Source organism: Telopea speciosissima, chromosome 2 (assembly GCF_018873765.1).
Source record: "Telopea speciosissima isolate NSW1024214 ecotype Mountain lineage chromosome 2, Tspe_v1, whole genome shotgun sequence".
Taxonomy (NCBI): Eukaryota; Viridiplantae; Streptophyta; class Magnoliopsida; order Proteales; family Proteaceae; genus Telopea; species Telopea speciosissima.
Window position 1 is genome coordinate 66,551,757 of NC_057917.1, and position 20,055 is coordinate 66,571,811.

Sequence of the window (20,055 nt, forward strand, 5' to 3'; positions counted from 1 at the left end):
GAACTTTGAAAGAGACGTGTAGTATAGAAGACCCACACATCATGAGATACTTTGCATGTTCTATATATAAACCACGGAAAAAATAACTCTGTCCGAGAGTGTGGCCTACATCAGAACTCCCATGAGTCTTTCTCTTTTCTCTCCATATGAAAAAACACCTTTACCCCCTTATTTTAAAGAGGAGAGGGATAAATACATGAGAGTGCTGGCGGAGACCACACTCCCAGACAGAAAACTACTTCCCACAAAAACCACATATCTTTCACCTTAATGATGCAACTTAGTTATATACAACACCCAATGTTAAAGGCTTAAAGCACACCTTTAGACATGAGGCCCTATCTTCCTAAATGTAGAATATGGGTAGGTGGGTGGTTGTAGTCCTACGCTAAGATAGTATCTAATAATGAGAAATAGTTAATTATCCCCATAATAATTGCCGATGACTTTGCTTAGCTTAGACTTCAATGCTTAGACAATTCCAAGGGTCTTGTGGCAAATATCCGAGTCCCCAATATGGAGAAAGCTTTTGGGAATCAATATTGTATTGTGATTTGTGGAGGACCACCCAACTGACCCAAGGCAAAATAACATATTAATATGCAAAAAGAGTCAATTTGACGCAGTCCCACTAGTTTTAGGTAGTGATAAGTCAAATGATGAACCCTCCTTTGTTAATTGTTAAACACGTCACCTGCTTATACCTAATTGCGTGAAACTGTAACATGTAATTGTCTTCAAATCAACCATTCATTAATTCACTTATAGTAAGTCAATTTCTTATGTGTTTTTAGATCCAGCATGATGGACGCATTTTTATCACCTGCGATTCCCTGGCCCGATACGATTTCTTAGTGTCTCTAATAAAAGGGGGGTGGACTCCACCCGGACAGTGTGTTCGATCATGGGGTGGAATGGTCATTTCAGACCCCCATATGAGAGAAACCACACAATCGTACCGATCAACGAGATGAACTAGTGTTTAAAGATTCTACAACTCTCAACATTTGCATTTAGTTATTCAGTAAAATTATATAAGACCCTATTTGTTTGATGGGGAAGATGGGGTGAGAATGTTGTGGGGTTGGGGAACAAGGGTAGGATTTTTATTTTTCTTATAAACAGTCACCAAAGTACTTTGTATTTTTGTGCGATCTTTTGTTTTGGTTTTTTTTTTTTAAGAGGTTTTTTTGTGGGATTCTGGATAGCATAGGAGTGGGGTTTTCAAGTGCCACGTTTCAACGTAAAAAAACATTTAATGGTGTTCTATGAACTTTTGTAAATTCACCACCCCAAGTTAAACAAACAAGATTGAGATGGTATTTTGAAATGTCACATCAATACATTATCACCCCAATTCTCTCATCCCACCTAAGTTCCCGTCAAACAAACGGGGCCTAAGTTTTTCTAAGTTGATTTTACTATAAACCACAATAGCATACTCTATAGGTATCATAGATATAGAAAACAATAAAAATAGATGTACAACAGGGTCAAATTGGACTAAGTATTTTAAAACCCTTGTGCGAACCCTAAGTCCTCTTAGCTCAGCCCAAGCTCAATTAGGCTCTGAGGTCAAACTCAGATACCTCAGCTCAGGCTGTCGAACTGAACCCTGATTGACCTTGGCTAACCCCTTGTTTTTTTATCATTTGTATCCGTATATGTATTAAAAAACAAATTGAGAATAAAATCAATATCAACCATTCTTAAAAATAATCCTAAAGCCTTAAAGCCTTAAACGTAAGCAGGTGGGTAGCAATTATCATTGGGTTTTTGCTAAGTTCATCGAGGAATTTTTTTTTTTTTTTTTTCTTTTGCTCAACTTATGGAGGGCCCATAGGCCACTAGGTGGGGGAGGGGCGCAAGTGGGAAGCCCAATTGTGGGGGTTGGTGGGGGTGCATGGCAAGCACCAAATGCAGATGAGAGGTTTTGATCAAATGACAACAGCCAAGACATGTCAAAACGCCAGACCAAGTCTGAGACCACAATAATCGAAGTTGAATCAGGAAACATGGCGAGAATAATGAGATCTCATAAAGAGTTTCTCTCCTCACATCTATATGAACCTACCCTTCCTTTGAGTCACGAGAAACTTGAATGATGCAGATGACTTCCGACATCAATATGAATGCGCGTGCTTAGGCCTGGATATTGCAAATCCCTTTAAATGAGTGAGAAAATTTGAAAAAAATAAATAAATTTAAATTTTCAACCGGTGCTTGGATCCTTTACAGATTGTAATATAAATTCTTTCTATCAAAGCATGATGACATATACCAGTGCTCAAACCAAGGAAAGTGTAATATGGCAGGGTACACCTCATATGGCTGAGTTGGATCACCAATCCACCAAAACTTGACACATCATGCTTAGTCTTAGTCTTATCATCCAAATATAACTTCCTACATCAACTTCAACATGGCTCTCAAACAGGCAATCCAAAAAATTAGAGACATTTAATTTCCCAACTTGTATGAGAACAAAGGCAGAAAAAGTTTTGATATCGTACGTATATTTGTGCAACATGACAATTTCAACTGCTGGACATCTAAGTAAGAAATGGTCTGCATTTGCCATGTCAAATTTCATAGTAATTGAATCATACTCTCCCCACACCCCTCCATGTGGCATTTTTTTAAATCCCACATATTCCATTCATCCATTTCTTTAAGGGTTCTTTACAAATGCCCTCCTGAAAATGCCTATTTGTTCAAATGCCCTTTTACAACTTTTCTAATTGCAAACTCTCCATACTTTTAAAACAGTGTAGCACTTTGGTCCAATCCATTAGTCTCGGACGTTATGTTCAAACGGTTGGACTTTTTTTATCATTATGCTCTTGATATGATAGAATGACCAAATTGCCCTCATTAAACACTCAACCCTGCAACTCATCTTCTAAACCTTTCTTTCAAACCCTAGCGGCGAAGTTCACAGAAAGCCTTTTAATGGCGTTGAAGTTTGGGGATTCGGCTGAAATCAGAACTGAAAGCGGTTTCCATATGGGATTAGTTTGGGGATTCGACTGAAATCCTGCAACTTTGGTTGACTGGAAAAAATACTGAAAATGGCGATTTCCAACCAAGAAGGCTTACCAGATAGAGGCGATAAAAATGAAAACTTTATGAGAAAATTACATGATTAGCTACTTTTGGGTTTTCATGTACAAAAATGTCCACCCTATGTTTGAGTTAACAAAAATAGACAAAAACAAGTTTAGTTTTACAAAACTAGACAAAACAGTGACTCTCCTTCATCCTTCATCTTCCTCGATAGTTTCCCTTTGAAAAAATCTCTTTTTTTTTTCCTCTGTTACTTGGGATAACAGAGAATGGCGGTGGCTGGGACAGGGGTGGGGTTGCAGGGAATGAAGGATGCTTGGGCGAAAAGGCAATTGCAGAGGTAAAAATGTCTAAAAAGTAAGTGTGGGAGGGAGAGACACTATTTTGTTCAGTTTTGTAAACCTTAACTTGTTTTTGTCTATTTTTGTTAATTCAAACATAAGATGAATAGTTTTGTAAATAAAAACTTAAAATTAACTAATCATGTAATTTTCCCAAATTTTATTGTAAATATTGAAAGGTTGTCTCATGTCACCGATAAAGACATCTCTCCTAATTCAAGATTCACTGTAAGAGAACCTCTTTCTCTCTCTCTCTCCCTCCCTCCCTCCCTCTCTCTCTCTCTCTCTCTCTGAATCAAAGTTCGGGATTTATCTCTATTGAAGTCTTCAAAATTGTCAACTATTATACACAGGATTAGTTTTTCCCCCTTGATTATTGATTTCTCATTTGTTTTCATTTGCTTGATACCTTCTTCGATAGTTATATTCTTCTTGAATTTTTTTATTAAAAAGAAAAAAGGGAAAATATTTTAAGTTATAGAGAAGCTTTTCCCGGAAAAGGTCACAGAGAGGAGAGATACTGCAACAACTAATGGGGATAGATCGTCCAAAGGTGAACTTTACTTTGAAGTTGTTCTTCCTTTCTCTATTCCTTTCTTTATAAACTAGATTAGAAAAAAGTTTTTCGAAGATTAAAATTTCATCTTTTGTACCCATTTAGTAATCTAAATGTTTAAATTTTTTTGAAAATCAAGAATTGGGATTACCTAACGCACATGTAAAACTGAATCAATTGCCCAGAAAATGGTGGTTATAGCATAACTGAGAAGTCTATTACGGTTCCAATTGTGAACCCAGTTCCAGAAGCCATGACCAAACAACAAACACAGGTGATGATGATGATGAACAGTAAAGGTAGTTGGACCAGTAATAATATTAATAAAAGACCCAGTGGGAAGGGGCCACTGGCTTCACTCTTCAGCCCAACGACGGTTCTTGTCTTCTTCGCCACTTTGAAAGTGGATGCATAGGTTTCCATGTTTTCCAATTGATTTATTAAGGTGATAAACAAAAAAGAGTAAGAGATTTCGAGTTGAAATATTGGAATTGTTGTCCCTGACGATATGGGAATTTATTGAGTTGTTTTTTTCTGGTACAGGTAGATTGATCTGTTTATGCATAGGTTTCCATCTTCGCTGCTAGGATTTGGAAGATGGGTTTGGAAGAAGAGTTGGAGGGTTGAGTGTTTAATGAGGACAATTTGATCATTCTACCAAGGCATAATGATAAAAAAAAGTCCAGCCATTTGAACATAACATCCAGACTAACAGATTAGACCAAAGTGCTACACTGTTTTGAAAATAAGAGGAGTCTGCAATTAAAAAAATTATAAGAGAGGGCATTTGGACAAATGGGCATTTTCAGGGGGAGCATTTGTACAAAACCCTTTCTTTAAAATAACTTATATTTAGCAACTGAAATTCAACGGTTTATTTGCCCATGTACCCATGTAGTCCACGCCGCCTTCTCTGAAAACTACACATGTGAACTCAACACTGGGGTTTTACTTCCCACAAAATTTCATCCCCATTAGGTGTAAAATGATGAATTTTTCATATAATATTAGTATTCAATTCCCCAAAATATGAAAACCTGTACAAAATGTAGATAGATCAGATATTGTTGGCATTGAGTGGAAAGATTCAAATTTTCTTTTGTTCTAAAATAAAATTAAGCAAACCAAGATAAACACCTTTTAATTGTTCATCAACCCAAGCCAGCATGGTTCAAGTCAGCGACACAACTGGATCGGCCTCCGCCAATTCCGAATCGATTGGAATCAGACAGAACCCTACAAAATCCAGCAAGGGCCCATTCCAATCAACCAAAAGGCTGATTCCATCAATTCCAATCTGCCGCTTCCTCAAACCGTGCAAGCTAGAGCCCAAGATATCTGAGACACGGAAACCTCCACCTGATGCAACCAGTACAGCAGAAACTTAGCATCAGACAACAGCAGGTATGTTTTTAAGAACTTTATTGATTTATAGATCTTTACACTAATTCGGGAGGATTGGAAAGCCAAACTCAATTGTCAAGGGAAATATCGACTGTAAGACGGAACAAAGCCCCTAATGAACAAGATGCTGATCCCACCAGTTACCAAGTACAAAACACTTGCAACAAGAGTCAAATGAGATAGTTTAATTACAGTGATACCTCAAACGACAGTAACAGACTGTTCAGGGTGTACAAAAAACACTTGGACTCGACAATTAACTTTAGACTAAACTAGTAGCATGCACAACCTTACCACCAACTCAACTTTCCTCCTGGTTCTGTTTACATGGAAAACTTCTACTTCTTTCCTCGCAGTTTCACTCCGAGAACCCTCTCGAGTTTGGTAAGAATTTGTTGATTTGGGATGGCTTTACCAGATTCGTACTCTTGGATCACTTGGGGCTTCTCATTCATCATCTACAGATAAGAAATGCCAGCTTTAGGTTCTGAACCAGAGAACTATCCTTCCCCCCCCCCCCACCCCCCAACCCCAGTCCCTCTTTTACAAATAAAAAAAAAGACAAGGGGTAAAGAACGAGGAAGTAGAAAGTTACTTGTGCAAGCTGAGCTTGAGTGAGCTTCTTGTCCATTCGAGCTTGCTGGATGGCTTTCTTGAGTTCTGAGGGCACACGTTCATCTGGTTACAAAAATAAAAGCATATTATCAAATACAACTGAAACATGAAATAATCATTAGCTATAGTTGTCAATGTGACTAGGAGCCTGCTTAGGTGCAGAATATGTAATATAACAATGATAATCTATATAATTAATACTTATATGAAACATAGAATTCATATCAATTCAATATAATACAAGGGAAAAAGAGAGTTCCACGGGACCTGTGCCCTCTCACATGGGGCAGTGAAATGATCACCCTGCCCCAGCCCTTGGATGCCCATGTGCACGTTCCCATTGGCCCCCGCATTGGGGGCAGGGGCCATGCAGCCTGGCAGCAAACCCCTTGCCATAATATAACTATGCTAGTAATGATCTAATCTGAGAAAACCAACATATAATTAAACAAAACATAAGACAGTGTATACACATATTAATCAAAAAACTCAACGTAACCTTGTGTAGTGTCAAGAAACTGATATAATACAAGGCATACTGTCACAGAGCCACAACTATGTCAAGTGACTAACAAACTAGGACAAAAGATTTGGAGAGATACTTCAGAGATCATTTCACATGGTACCAATAGAAGCAAAATGGGCCAGATAGGAGATTAGTAAGAGAATTACATTTCAGATATAATGGAACCTAAATTCTATATAGCATAAATGGAATCTAAATTGCCAACTAAACCAATCCACCCATAAAAGATATAGGGAGAATTAGACCAGAGGGGAATCCTATTTAGCCATTGGGTGTTAATCTACACGTACTTATCATAAAGTTAACTCCCATGCCATGGCTCCCTGCCACTGAACCAATGAGCAGATGTACCATTTGTATCTAGACCTATTCTTCACAACTCAATCATTCTTCTTCGTCCACCGCCCCCATCCCCCACCCCCCACCCCCCTCCCCAAAAAAAAATTATCTCCTACTCAGCTACTCCCAATTTCAGCCCGTTATATTGTCTTTATCATCCTTCCCAAGCTAGAACTTAATGTCAAAACTCTACCTCATTACCATATGTCTCCCTTCTAACTTCCTCTCTCCCACAATGCGATCCGGTTAACCTAAAGTAGGTTCAGATGAAAACCACAGGTAAGGATTGCAGGACACATCCTTGGGACTAGAATAGGGAGATTTCAAATAACTCAAAACTGAGCAATCTTATGGGGCTGTAATCCAGGTCAAAGGACACTACCAAATAGGGGAATAAACCCTCGAAATATGGTTCAAAATTCCAATCCAACAGTTGGATCTGGAGTTATGGCACTGACTGTAAAATAGAAACTTTCCAAAAACATTTCGAAACCTGTGGGGATAAGTAATATATCTCAGAAATCAGAAACTAAAGTTGGAACTCTGCAGAAACAGTATTAAGGAAATAGAAATAGGCTGACCAGAAGACAGAAGTTATAAGTATTTAGTAACCGAGGTAGAATCCAAGCAGTACCTGTGGAAGAATAAGTCCATAACACACATTGTAGGTACCAAGACCTAAAATTCCTTTTGGCGTCGACGGGATAATGGGGATTGGAATATGCATGATAAAAGGAGCTACCACCTAGGAGGAGGGCCTAGGACGCGTGAGGGGAGGCTCAATCCCTGGTCAGGGGAGAGCTAAGATTGATTCCATATGAACTGGTCAAGGTCTGAGTAAGGGCCAAGTTACGGAGGTAGGAAGGTGTTAGGCACCCACTCCGCCCAGTATGTGCCGGTCTTTCCACTACTAGATGCTAAGATTCGAACATTCTCCCCAATTACTTGTCCTACACCAACATGAATGGCTAAATTAGATTTATCGTTATACACTACTATACAAGGAAAGGAACTACATGTCACCCCCAAGCATGCATATTTATTCTAATTTACACTACCCCCATACTGCTCTATTGATCTACATCATATTAAATTAAATAGAGGGAAAGTTACTATACCTGAGTACGACCCTTGATGAGGGCCGAAAGGGGAGGGCCCCTTTGCTCCCAACACGTACTTTTAGTCAGCTCCCAACTCAGGGGGAGGGGACTGACTGCTCGTCTCACTCTCTTGAAGAACTACACTCCTTAAGAAACTGAGGATTTTTGGGACTTTAGGGGCGTTTGGGCAGCAGGGGCTTCGGAACGCACTTCAGGATCAAGGGAAGGGTGATTTAAGCACTATAAGGTGTGCCTTGGAAGGTGTGAGGTGTCCCCTATTTATAAGGGACCCAAATGGGAAGTGGGGGAGTCCACCAAGGGATCCAAGAAACCCTATGCAGATCGCAAAGTAAAAAGGTCTTTGCGCACAAATGAGTCATTGAGAGAGATATAAAGGTCAGTCTGCGTCCTGTTATTTCCATCGCGGGGGGAAGGAGGAGGAGTGACAAAATTCAGCATGTACATATACGCAGGCCACTTTGGAAAACAGTAGCTGATGTCACGAAGAAAAGTCTCAGTTTGATGCATAACCAGAATCAGAAATCAGACCTGAGAATAAGGTGAAACAAAAACTGGAAATAGAGATAAAAGAATAGAAGGATATGTACTTAGCCTCTCACCTAGAACTTGACTAACATCTCACCAGTCCAACTGGGCATCCCAGCGAGGTTGCCATTGCATCTAAAAGAAAATCACAGTAAAGAGCTATAGTTTTGTCAAAATCGTTGGTAGTGGGTATGATCCCCTTCTCTTTATTTATAACTTCATGGAAATAAGCAAAATAAGACACCCCTATGTATGGTAGGGAGAATCCCTTGCAACTGGAGTCCCTCTTCAAAATATAAGCTATTCCAGAACATTACAAAATAGAAACTAACTAATGTAGAATTAGGGTTCAGTTAGGCAACTTTGACCCTAACTCACAGTAGGATCTCCCAAAATGATCAACAGTACAATATTTTCCCAATTCCCAGCAATAGAAATAACAGAACACCAGAATTTAACAGGTTGCAGATTTAGTAAGTAAACTCCACAGATGGAACAGACCTTCCAGTCGAGTGAAGGGTACTAGAAATTGATGAATACCTCAAATTTACAGCCAATTCTGATGGCTGGATTGAAAGTAATGAGGTTTGATCTCTCAATATTCTGACATATATCTCCTACACTTCATCTTCATTAAATTGTGGGGAAGACCCAATAAGTCCATTACATATATAGTGTAAGTTGCTACAACCAAAAAGGAAAGAAAGCAAAATAGCAAGCCTCTTACAAAGCAATATTGAGACTTGTACAAAAAGCTAACTAAGATAGTAGCTATTAACAAAAATAAAAAAGGTATTAAAGACAAATAAAATCTAAGCTAATAACTAAAAATTACACAGAAATAGAAACTCCAAAATAGATAGAAACTATAAAGTAGGTACTTATACTAAAGAAGTAGCAACTAATATCCCCATTAAATCTCCTCCATATGGGCCCACACACTGTATATGTGAACAGTGTTTTGGTCCTTTCCTTCATGCTTCAATCTACATCACCAACTTCTTAATCCCATATAGGACTTAAATCTCTAAAATTTGAGCTTATAGAATTGGCTCATTATAATAGTAAACCCAAAAAATATTAAGCTCACGGTTCATATAACCCATTGGACACTCAAAATTAAACATATTAGTCCATTCTTGACCCAGTTTGATAGCCCGATTTGTCGTTGGCTTTCTTGTTCCTTTGAAACTAGATCAGCTCTTTTATCTTGAAAAAAACTCCTCCACAAATTTTGTAGTGATGTCAAATCAGACCCACACGATCATCCTTCAATATAATGTAGAATTCAGCAACCTATCGTCCCATCAACGTAGTAGATATGCTGTCCCTCCATAGCTCTGATACGAAATCATGCAATCGTGTTAACATGAAGTAGGTTCAGATAAAACCCACAGGTAAGGATAGGGTGATTTGAAATAACTCGAAACGGAACAATCTGATGGGGTTGTAATCCAGGTCAAAGGACACTACAGAATAAGGTAATAAACCCACAAAACATGGATCTAATCCAACAGTTGGACTGACTGGAGAATAGAAACTAACTACTTAATCCCATATAGGACTTAAACATTTGGACTTATAGAATTGGCTCATTACAATAGCAAACCCCAAAATTATTAGTCCTATGGCCCATACAACCCATTGGACACTCAAAATTAAACATATTAGTCCATTATTGACTCAGTTTGATGGCCTGGTTTTCTTCTGGCCTTCTAGTTCTTTTGAACTACATCATCTCGTCTCCTTCTCTACCTGCATATTAACATCTTATTTTCTTCTTCCACATCCACCAAAAATCTCTAGCTCTCCCCAAAATCTCCACCCAACCATTTTTTTCCATTCATTTACTTTTGATTCAGAATACGTAATTTTTGTTATGCACAGTTACAAGAAATAATTCATAAATTCTATCTTTTGATAATAAAAAAAAATTTAATGACATAATATGTAAACAATTATAGAATATGGGGAAGAAGGTAAATATTTACTAAGAATGCCCCTTCAAATGGAAGATCAAGCAACAACACCATCACTAAGAAACACATGGTTATCAATAGCAGATCTGAATATAAACTGAATTTTGATGATTGGTACCCAAATAAATTAATACATAATTAGACTGCTCAAAAATTATTAATTTTTTGGAGGGGGGGTTGGAACCCCAAAAAGGAAAACCTAGTAGATGATAAGAAAACTAACATCAGCTGCAAACCATAAATGTGTCACTATTTTATTCTATTAGATCAATATCCAACACCTTCAATATATCTCCAGGACATTTCAACCTTGCCACAAACGTGTACACTGTTCAAGTCATGCTTGAACAGTTAAATGCCCAACCAGTTCTTACGCTTTGGGAGAGGAGTGGAATTCATATACTCCAGGGATTTACTGGTTGTATCAATTAAGTACTTTGTACAAATTAAATAAGGTGTTTTCTGTTGAAAACAGGAAATGCTTGACCGATCTAGCAAGTCAGATGACCATATGAACCATTAAAGGAAAAAAGAAAAAAAATTGTATCAAGACATTCACAATCCACTACACCACTGGCAGATAACAGCTATTGATACAACTAAAACAAGCCATCATAATGCCTATTTGGAGCTAGAGAATGAACAAGTTGAAAATACTCACGAGCAAGATTTTCAGTTTCATCATCGAGCTTCCTTGTGTTTAAAGAAGTACTGCTAGAAGCAGCTTTGTTTGTCCCCGCATTAGCTGTAAAAAAGAAAGGGGGGGAGGAAGCAACAAAGAGTAATAATTCGAAGCTGACATCCGATATAAATGCTATACTACATACAAAAATAACTAACTAAAATTGCAAGTGTCAAACAATTATTAAAACCCTAATGCCTAAATTGAGAAAGAGAAAGGAAAAGGAAATATGAATAGTTCCAATCCATAGAAGGATGTGTCAAATCAAGGTCATCCACCACGGTCGTGGGCATCAATGATGCCCAGTAGACACCACATATTTTAAGGGATGTTTGTGTATATCAAGGCTTAATCCTTGTCAACACAAGTGTGACCCTGCAGTTAAATCAGAATCAAGCTTTGCAAGCTGTCATACCATCCCCAAGGCTAATCTTATAAAGTTACATTCAATTCAGCGCTGGCCTGACCTAGTCGCACTAAGCTTCCACTCGGGAACCTTTTATACTCTTAGTCTAAGTGAGAGAAAAAAAATCCAAGAAACTCTTCTTCAACAATGTGGTGTGTACTTAATTTAAAATGAAAAACTTGAAAGGAATGAAATTGCAAATCCCAGCCATTGTTTTCCAGGCATACAGCCCTAGCAACACTTGACAAAGGCATGCACCTTGTGTACCTTCGTAGGCCCTTGTAGCTCAGATATTCATGCTCTTGTTTCTGGTCGATCAAACAGAGCTTACCACGTAAGTCAGCAATCGATTAGCCTACAAAGCTAACCTAACGCTTGTTAACTTGCACATTGGTTATGTGCGACATAGTTCTTTCTTTTTCCCAACGTCCAAAGATAACAAAACATCGGTGGCCAACGCAGTTTTCCAAACAACAATTAATTATAAGATCTAGTTTTCAGAAAAAGAAAAAACCTATTCGCTAGTTTTAATAGGAATTCCTCAATAAATTGACCAAACCCCTAAAACCTTTAGACCCATACTTCAACAATACCTGATTCTCGATTTCTTAATCGATATAATAACACAAGTTCAAAAATAACACGATCTAGCACAGTCGAACATTTTTTAATTAGTATTCCATTATAATATTGTTCTTATAAAGTTTTCCAGAAAACAAATAAAAGCCAAATAGACTACAAGAAGAGAAGAAAGCAGGAAAGAGAAAGACGAAAAACCAAACTTCATAGAAGCAAACGAAAACCTACACTTCTTGATGGTTTCTATATCGGCACCCACGCGACGAGCAGCGTTAACAGCCTTCTCATCCTTCTTAGCCGCGGCGGTCGGAGCCTTCTTTCGGATCACCACGGGTTCCCAGTCTTGCGTCAATGGACCAACTCCAGCCATTTTTCTCTGCTTCTTCTGTTTTTCGCTTCACAAATCACAAATGTTTCTCTGTCTGTGTCTCAGTTTTAGGGTTTCTGATATACGATCTGTGGCCGGAGCTTTCCGTCTCTCTCCGAGCCTGGTCTAATCAATGTCCTATTAAGGATGCAAAAAACATCTTGACCTGTAGTTCCTTAGGATTTAAAAATGTTATCCATTTGTCATTTTTTGACACGATTATTTAACCGTTCGATTGGAATCTCTTACATGGAAGAACGGATAAAATGGACCAGGGCTCTATGAATTTTGTCTTTTGCCATAAGCCAAAACTTCGATGAGTATAGGGTGGTCCATGTGCTGGATGATCAAGGATTCTGATTTGAGACCACTTTAAAGTATAAAGTGCAGATTTAACCTACTGCGTCTCATTCAAGGGCCTCGTTTTGTCATATTTTTGGGCCCACAGATTTGCTAGCTCGAGCCACATTTTTGGGCTGATCATTGGGGCCAATGGGCCCGATGAGAATTGGGCTTATCAAGTGAAGAGGTTAACCAGATGTTAAACCAAGGCCCTGGCTCTTACTTAAAAAATAAAAAACCCTGCCCTCATAAATAGTACACTCCCACTTTGGGGTTGATGGTGGGACTCATTTCATTTATTTTTTATTTTTTATATTTTTTGGATAGAAAAGGGATTATATATTCATGTGTGTCCCGAGCAAAGTATCCGATTTACATAACTCAGATACCAAGGAGTGGAATCAGACCAAGATGATTGGCACACAACAGTCAAGGCCTTGGAGTTAGTCACACTATTTATCTCCCTAGGACAATAAGAGAACATACATGATCTGAAAAATGATGATAGATGTCATATATCCTGAATAATAGACATTACTTCAATCTTATGTTGATGTTGAGTATGTATGATGGAGGAGATCCGATCTTTGTAGTCCGATTCGATCTCAATGTCATTAAGCCTCTGCTATACTTCGTAACATACCTTCCTTGAGAGCAATTGCCTCTCCTTTTAAAACAAAAGAGAATGAGTGAGGTACGACAAATGTAAAAATAGGAGTGATGAGCACTAATGCCTTTATCTAGCTTCATTTTTTTTTTTTTTTTGGGGGGGGGGGGTGGGGGGGGGATGTAGGACCAAAGAGATCAAGTTTTCCTTACGACACGGGTCATTCACCTTGGGGCTTTAGATGCATGTGGGTGAACATGGAAAGAGTATTCTGATGAATAATCTTAGAAGGGTTTGTGAATCTTAGAATGATATGGTGAAGAAAAACCTCTTCTAGTTGTAGTTGTAGTTGGCCTATGGGCCCTTGTTAGGATAGACCCAAAAAAGGAAGGCATCGTAAGATGCTGAAAGAGATATCATTGCAAGCATCATACAAAACCTACAGTTAGGCCTCTTACAAGGCGTAGTGGGGTGAAGTGTATCAATGGCTTGATCTACAAGGAGATCCAACGAGTCCTGTATATCTTCCTTGAGTGAATTAGAACATTATCTTCAACGGTATTACCTACATGGGAGCGTCCTCCCCTCTCTAAATAAATGATGTATTTGAGTATTAATGAACATCTAGGTAAATCTAGAGGCCACCTCTAAAATTTGGTGATCTATCTCAATTATGTAGCTACCAATCATCCACACTTTCAGTTATGTGGACTGATAATTTGGTTAGCCAACCATCAGATAGGCTTGGAGACCTCCTTAATAGGCCCACCTCTAAAATTTCGGGGTGTATGTCAAGTATATGACCAATTAATTAATTATGTATAGATATTTTCCTTATTTTCCAACAGAATTTCACATTTCAAAAATCTTTGAAATAAAGATGTAAGACTGATGAATAGATACTAAGGTGGACAATATGTCTATCAAATTTAGGTTCAACTGAACTGAAGTGAAGTGAGCGCAGGGGTTTTCGATGATTCCATGATAAAAGCTCCTCCCCCCAACTTCTTCTTGTTTTCCATCGTCAAATCCAACTTGGGATATAGACATTTCAACCTCACGAGTCATGGACTTCTGTTGCTGATCAAGTTTCACTCTTTAAAACATCCACGTTATTTGAAATTTGATGCATTGGCCCACAATTAATTCACCACTTGTTTTTTTGTCAAAGATTTTTTAATCATTTTCATTGACGTGATTACCTTCTACCAAGGTTCAAATTCAGTGAAATTTTGCAAAAAATATCAAAGAAACAGAAACAAAATGACTCAAAATTTAGATGCGAAATTTCAGTGGAAATAATTCAGTTTCAATAAAGAATGAAATCCAAAATTTCAAATCTTGCATCCCTGTCCCAGTTAAGTCAAATCTGGCCCCAACCCACCTCATGGTTTTAGTTTCTTAGTATCGGATCAGGATCGGTCATGGCCAATACTGATCTTATCTTGAATTGGGCTGGATCGGACAATTTGCCCTTGCTTTTTAATCAAAATCGATTTTTATTATTATATTTTTATTTTCGGGTCATATAAGTGGATCGGTATTAGGTTGACCTCAATCGATGTCGATTCAATTCAGGCGAATCCATAGATATGAGACAGATACTACGAACCATGACCCACTTGCCACGTGACAAAAATCATGTGTACTAAAGAAACTCAACCAAGCTGCATCCACCATGCAACACCTCCTCATGAAGATGATTCCTTTTAAGCTGAACACTCAAACTGATCCAAGTATATATGATGGGTTTATTTGTGCACATGTTCTTAGTAATAATGTATAATCTACCCAATTGGTCAAGGAAGCTTCTCTGATGATAAGTCTCTAGGAATCTTCGATATTTTCAACTTCATGATTGTATTCCAGGCTGAGCACAACATCCTTATGCACCCATTTCACATGTCTTAGGTGTTACCCAAAAAACAGAAATGAGGTCTTAGGGGGGTGGAGGTTAAGAAAAGAAATATTGAATATATTCCAACAGGATGCCCCCTTTCTAAATGATGAATGTTTTCTCTCGTGTGCTCAAGAAGTTCAGTTTTTTGGGACCCACATTTGCAAAAAAACAAAAAAACAAAAGACATAAAAAGAATGAACACATGTGTAATGTGAGTTTTGAGGGTGGGGGTGGTGGGGGTGGGGGATGAGCAGAAAGTTTCTAAAGTACATCCAATCCAATGAACCCTTGGTTCTTTTGGTAATCATACAAATCATGCGCTAATCTCAAACGGTTAACAGGCTTTTGAGATCATGAAATGGTGAATATACATAATGGTTAGGGGGGGATGAGAGAAAGATTCTAAATTTCATCCAATTCAATGAACCCTTGGTTCTTTTGGTAATCATACAAATCACGCACTAATTCCAAAAGGTTAACAGGCTTTTGAGATCATGAAATGGTGAATATGGACAACGTACACCACACCCACACACCTTTGGTTTTTACAACGCAAGTTGTATGAGTGTAGATGATTTATTAAGTTACAAAGTTCCACTCTATACCCCCCCCCCCCCCCTCCCCTCCCCTCCCCACCAAAACTAAGAAGATGAAAATGTAAACTATTAATAATTGATGGAATAAGTCCTCTGGTGTCAATCGTCAGACAAGCTCAATAGTCATTATTGCAAACCTCTCTTAGGCAATGCGAAGGGATGTTACACTCCTCCATCTATATTAGGGTGCAATTATTTATGTTATATTTGCAAACTCTAAAGCTCTGCCTGTGTGGGGATAAAGGCTTAAAGTATCACATAATTAATTATTCATGTAACAATAAAATGTGATGTTCTTGAAAATCAAAATACAAATATGAGTTATTTATTTTTATGTTTTTTTTTTTTCAAAATCAAAAGCGTCTATTTCTACTCAAAGTTGGGAGAGTGTATAGTAATGTCTAGAATACTAGTACACGTGCATAGACATACACGGGATATGTGCCAATACAAAAAGAGTTATTAGATTGAATTAGACTCTGAAATTTGACGCATGACTTATCCAACCCATGTCCTCTCTATCCAACGGTTGCCCTAGAATGGACATATTATTTGTTTACGTGGCAAAATAAATGATTTGTGACATTTAGAAAAATAACAGATTGTTGTGACAATAACAATTTACCATTAAATTATAATACAAAAGTAGTTACTCTCAAAATTGATACTTGATCCATATATGATTATCAAAAGGTAACCAAATTTGTATCCAATATCCAACTAAACTATCTAAATAAATATATGAATAAATGAATTCCAATGAAATCCAAAATTCTGACTACCTATTTATATCTTAGAATGCTTATAAAGCTTGGGATGGGTTTCTAGCTCAGTAGTAAGCAACGGATCTTTATCACCTCCAGTTTGCTGACTGGCCCAGTTCCCCAGTTCCTCTAACAAAGGGGGGCTGAAATGACCTCTCTACCCATGCCCAAACACCCTGCCCGGATGGGGTCCACCATCCCCCTATTAGAGGAACTGGGGAACTGGGCCGGTCAGCAAACTGGAGGTGATAATTTTCCAGTAGGCAACTAGACAATTGGGTCTACCGAAAGTCTAGGGAAGATCAAGAGTTAGACCCCCTATCCCACACCTTTCGTGATAGTAGTAGTAATAATAGTACATTAGTGCAGTAATAAGTGTGGCGCAACAGCCCCTTGCTGACTTCTCGTGGACTCCTTGTGGGTCCCTGTTTGGCCCTAATGGTACTTATATACCCTAGTGTGGGGTTAGCAACCAAAAAAAATTATTTACTTAGAGTTGGTTTCTTGGAAGTGATAAATGGGGATTTTCTAAGGAAAGTAACCATACCAGGCAAAGTTGAAACCTTCTTTATTGACAATATAAAGTGTTGGGATTTAAAAGTCAAACCATACCAACCTACTTAAAAGAATTTGTTTAAAACTCGACAAGCTTTCAAAAGCCTAATCATGTTACTACATATTGTTTAGATTTTAGATTGGAATACAGGATTTTGGGCTAGCTTGGGTCCTACAATCTCAAAATTTGGTTATGCCAGATAATGCCATTCAATGGACACTGTACAATTAAGAGAAGTTTACTGTGAAGATATGGAAATAGAACTAAATGATACTCACCATCTTATATATATCTTCCTTTCCACCTAAAAAGATGTTTTTTGGGTGCGTTTGTGGGGAACATAGCAAAGGTTTTGATTCTAGCCCTTGTATGTGTGTACCTACCATTGTAATCCTTCTCATATAATATACAATATTACAACAAGACATGAGTGTGGTGTGTGTTGTGTATATCCGTCATTCCACGGACTTAAAAGTCGGTTAATCTTTTGGGATTGGTGTGTGGTTTGAGTGATTACACTTTCATAAAAAAAAGAAGGGGTGTGTGGGTTTAGTCCCACATTGGGTGTGTGAGTGTGGTGTGTGTTGTGTAAATCCACCATTCTACAGTCCTAAAAATTGATTAACCTTTTGGGATTAGTGTGTGATTTGTGTGATTACACTTTTATAAAAAAACAAAAATATTACAACAAGACTGATAGAGAGCATTTTTATTTAAATGGTCTAGTCCTATGTTATGGCCAGGAGTTAGGATCCAATACTGAATTGACAGAGCCCTACCTTAAAATGAGAGAAGGGGTAGATGACTCTACAACAGAGCCCTCAACAAATAAACAATTTTTTTTGAAAACTTGTCTATAAGACATCAAAATTTTCATATGAAAGCACCAGAATTATTCAAATTTCTAATAAAAAGTGATTTTAAGTTTCAATATAGTCCCACACCCCCAAAGCACCCGAAAAGCAAGGAAAAAACAGTTGCCTTGATATTAAAAAAAAATAAAATCACATGGTCATTGTAAAACATCAAATTTAAAAGGACAAATTGGTAAATTAAATAGATTCCACCTCGTTTTTATTTCCAAAAAAACATGTGGAAATGGGTGATTTGTGACAATAGAGTTGTTTGGTTGTCATATGGAAATTAGGAATTTGGTATTGTATGGTAGTAATATTGATAATAGGGAAAAAGAAGCATGTGCCGCACCTATGAAGATTCTAATATACCATTCTCAATCAATGGGGCCCACATTGACATTCTTTCATATTTTGATCATGTTTACCCCTTGTGAAGGAAATCATTCTCAAGAACTTCATTGGTGTAGGGTGTCGAGTCCATCTTACAATGCCCATGTAGGAAACCCTCCCCCTAACAATAATTAGGAATTGCTCACATTCACAACCATACAATCACTTAATTTAGTGAAGACAACTGCTAATGAAATTGGTCTCATGACCTCCTTAGACAATCGATGAATCATTCCTCACGTGGCTAGATCTACAAGAATGTTCATTCAAAATCTCCAAAACCCAAAGATTTGTGGAAATATATGCCTCTTCTTCTTGTTTTCATTTTCTATGATTTGGCCCGATTCCGTTTAACTGCCGGCCTATTCCCATATGATCAGAATCAATGAAGACCAATCATACTTGTTGATTTTAGTTTTAAAACCTTGTATGAAGGTGAGACTACTCTTAGTAGGTTGAATTCTTCTTTGTGGAATTTTCAGTTCTTATAGATACTAGTATCTACATATGCACATGTCATCATTTTCAAATTTTGGCTTAAAATTATTCGCTTGTATGAATGATATATTACATTCAAAGATTGAAGTCTAAATTGTGACCATTTTAATCTAAAAAAAACAAGGCGGTGGGCAGGAGGGGGGTATACTATTCTCTGCATTGTTGTCTGCATCATCTCTGTTTTTTTTTTTGTTTTTTTTTTTTTTTTGGGGGGGGTGGGAGAGGGGGAGGATACTATTCTCTGCATCTTCTCCATGTTATGAATTGGCTTCAACATTACAGTTGTACCATCATTTTCTTCTTGGTGGATAGTCGGTTCTACGGGTATAAGCGAGGAGGAGTGACATGAGAGAAGTGTCACCACCAAGGGAGTTATGGATCTCCTTTTGATTGGCAGTTGAGCTCGCCAGGGGAGGAAGATGGCGGTGGGCAGGAGGGCAGGGTTGCAACGTTCTACAGAGAACATAGTGGAGAGAGAGAGAGAGAGAGAGAGGGATGGCAATGAAGAATGAGGTGCGAAAAGGGAGATTCAATAATAAATAAAATAATGGGAAATTGTTTCATGTAGGGACTGTGGCCCCTGCGTGCACACAAGGGCCAATGGCATGTAGTCATTTCCGCCTTTCATGGGGTGGAGCAATTTTATTTTTAACATTTAACCATTGAGACATCAGATATATGATTTAAATGGTTTAACTAATCATAAATGCTATTATCATGGATAGTTTTTTGTTTAAAAATTTCCCTGAACACAGAAGTCCTATATTATGGAATCCGAATTATTCTCTTAATATAACAACACTTTTATTTCTCCTTCCTTGGCAAGAGATTTCAAAAGTTGGACAGTATGAACTAGAAATGAAAGCCTCAATGACCAATCCATTCAATTAAGTAATTGTGCCAAGGAAAAGGCAATGTGTTCTGTTCTGTAATTAGAATTATTAGGTACCTAAGACAATAGTAGGAGTCTCGTGCAGTGGATACGCCCTTTTAGGTACCTAAGTCAATAGCTAGGCAGTGGACGTGATTATAATATGAA

The 20,055-nt window shown here is 37.9% G+C and overlaps 1 protein-coding gene across 1 annotated transcript; it reads right to left on the reverse strand.

The window, feature by feature from the left end:
• Nucleotides 1-5,360: 5,360 nt before the first annotated feature.
• On the reverse strand, nt 5,361-12,632 carry LOC122652771 (multiprotein-bridging factor 1a). The gene is made up of 4 exons (XM_043846621.1): nt 12,368-12,632; nt 11,134-11,217; nt 5,963-6,045; nt 5,361-5,825 (listed from the first exon to the last, which is right to left on the reverse strand). Exons 1-4 carry the CDS (start codon nt 12,507-12,509, stop codon nt 5,706-5,708), a joined length of 429 nt encoding a protein of 142 aa, XP_043702556.1. The 5' UTR covers nt 12,510-12,632; the 3' UTR covers nt 5,361-5,705.
• Nucleotides 12,633-20,055: the final 7,423 nt, after the last annotated feature.